Consider the following 2,017-nt stretch of genomic DNA (forward strand, 5'->3'; position numbering starts at 1 on the left):
AAAAAAATCTGTTTCTTGATGAAAATCAGCTCAAATGATTAATTAGGCAACTTCCTGTCTTGTTTGATCTCTCCCATTGTTTGTTTAAAAGTCTTTCATACAAACTGCTTGTTTATCATTGTTTCTGAGAGAAAGGTACTTGACCTACCATTAATTATGTATGACACTGGTGCATAATGATTAGACTCAATAACAAGATGTATTTCATTGCACAAGATTTTCCAAGGCCTTCAGATAACAATACAGTAAGTTATGTTTATGCTTACAGACACAGACAAAGTTCTGATAAGAAGGAAACTTTGCTTCCCTCTTATGTGGAGCTTAGTAGGACACTTGCCACTTGTAGTGTTGGGTTGAGATTACATGCTGGTCAACCTTTTAAGTGTAGATTTAGTGCACCACAAAACCGGCAAGTCTTCCCATTAGGGTGGACAGGATGTTTCAAGTGCAAACCATTTGTCTGGCAGCTAATTATATTGACTGAGAGCTTCCAGACAAACACAATTGATTTAGTCTAATTTTAGCAAATGGTCTCCATAGCATTTGTAACTTTTGCTTAATTCTCACATGGTTTCATAAGTTCTTTGTCCTTCTTTTTTGGGGATAGGATTGATCTAATGTCTGAGTATAAAACAACAATACAACTTTGAAAAATATTTCAAAACACTGCCCTCAACATTTTGTTACAACACATCAATAAAAACTCCCTGAATGTGTCTTACCTTTCCATGTTTTCTGTAAGGCAGACTGAGCCTGGATAGCCATCCCCTCTGGCAGAGAGAGGCCCCTGTGACAGGCCTGGGCGAGTTTTCCACGTCTCCATTAATCCAGTAACTGGAGAAATTAGATTCAACAAGGGGTTTGTCTGGTCCCTCAGATTATGGCGTGCAAACGACATTGTTCCTTGCGCTCCAATCTGGTAATGAAATGAATGTCCACCTGAATTAACGCCAACAATAGCCGACGTGGGAACATTATTATTTTCTTGGTAATAGCTGCCATCATTGGTTTCCTGTTTAATCCCCTTGGGCAGGCCATTGTTAAGAAACACACCAGGTTCATAGTTGCCATTCAGAGACGAAACAGGAGGTCCCAAGATCCCAGAAAGACTATATTCGTCAATATTATCCCTCAAAGACAAGTATGTTGTCTCTGCAGAAGGAAAGCAGCCTAGAGAGTGCTGCGGCTCCACAAACTGAAGGTTCGAACATGTCACCTCTCTGTTTGGCTCTGTTTTAATGTGAGTTACGAAAGGAGAATGTGGCATGGCACTCTTGCTGCTGCCTAGGCACATACTCCTGTAATCAGTGCCAGGTTCGTTTTTGATATATTTGGCCACTCCCATAGCATCCAAGCCGATGTTAAATATTTCCCCATCCACATTCTCTACCTTCGGGAACTCAAATCCCTTGAAGTCATGCTCTCGGCTCTCAGGGCTGTTGACATCATTTTGCACTAGGCCCAATCCACTGGGAGGGCTAGAGACTGAGAAGCCCCTGGATGAGTTCCTGGGACTGGACATGGTCATGCTGCCAACGGTGGGCGGACTGGAGATGGATGGTCTAATGTTACAGGTATGGCCTCCATTTGTTGTTGGGCTTGAGACGGATGATCTCATGTTGGTGTTACAGGAAAGTGGCGAGCACACACTACCTATACTATGAGGGCTGGAAACCGGAGACTTCATTACACTGAGCGGACTAGCCAGTGGAGGTGACCCCACCATGCTGGACTTTACAGGGCTACAGGTGTTAGGGCTGGTGTGTTGACCCTGGATCAAGTTGGTGGGGGCAGAAGCCAGTGACGGACAATCAGAGTCAAAGAAGATGGGGCTGGTAGTTGATGACACCATGTTGTGTCCGGTAGGACTAGACATGGGCCCAGACCCATCAGTGCTGCATGAAAGAGTGGTGGCCAGTGCAGAGGGCACTGAGGCAGGAACCACAGCACACTCCTGCAGGCCACCATTGGTTAGCTGGGCCCCAGGTGGGAATGAAGCTGGGGGAGCTTTCATCTT

At 44.8% G+C, this 2,017-nt stretch overlaps 1 protein-coding gene across 1 annotated transcript; it reads right to left on the minus strand.

The window, feature by feature from the left end:
• Positions 1–61: 61 nt before the first annotated feature.
• LOC107576406 (mineralocorticoid receptor-like) lies at positions 62–2,014 on the minus strand. The gene has a single exon (XM_016262589.1). The coding sequence runs from the start codon at positions 2,012–2,014 to the stop codon at positions 719–721; it is 1,296 nt and encodes a 431-aa protein (XP_016118075.1). The 3' UTR covers positions 62–718.
• Positions 2,015–2,017: the final 3 nt, after the last annotated feature.

Source organism: Sinocyclocheilus grahami, unplaced genomic scaffold, assembly GCF_001515645.1.
Source record: "Sinocyclocheilus grahami isolate Dianchi unplaced genomic scaffold, SAMN03320097.WGS_v1.1 scaffold3636.1, whole genome shotgun sequence".
In the NCBI taxonomy this organism is placed as follows: Eukaryota; Metazoa; Chordata; class Actinopteri; order Cypriniformes; family Cyprinidae; genus Sinocyclocheilus; species Sinocyclocheilus grahami.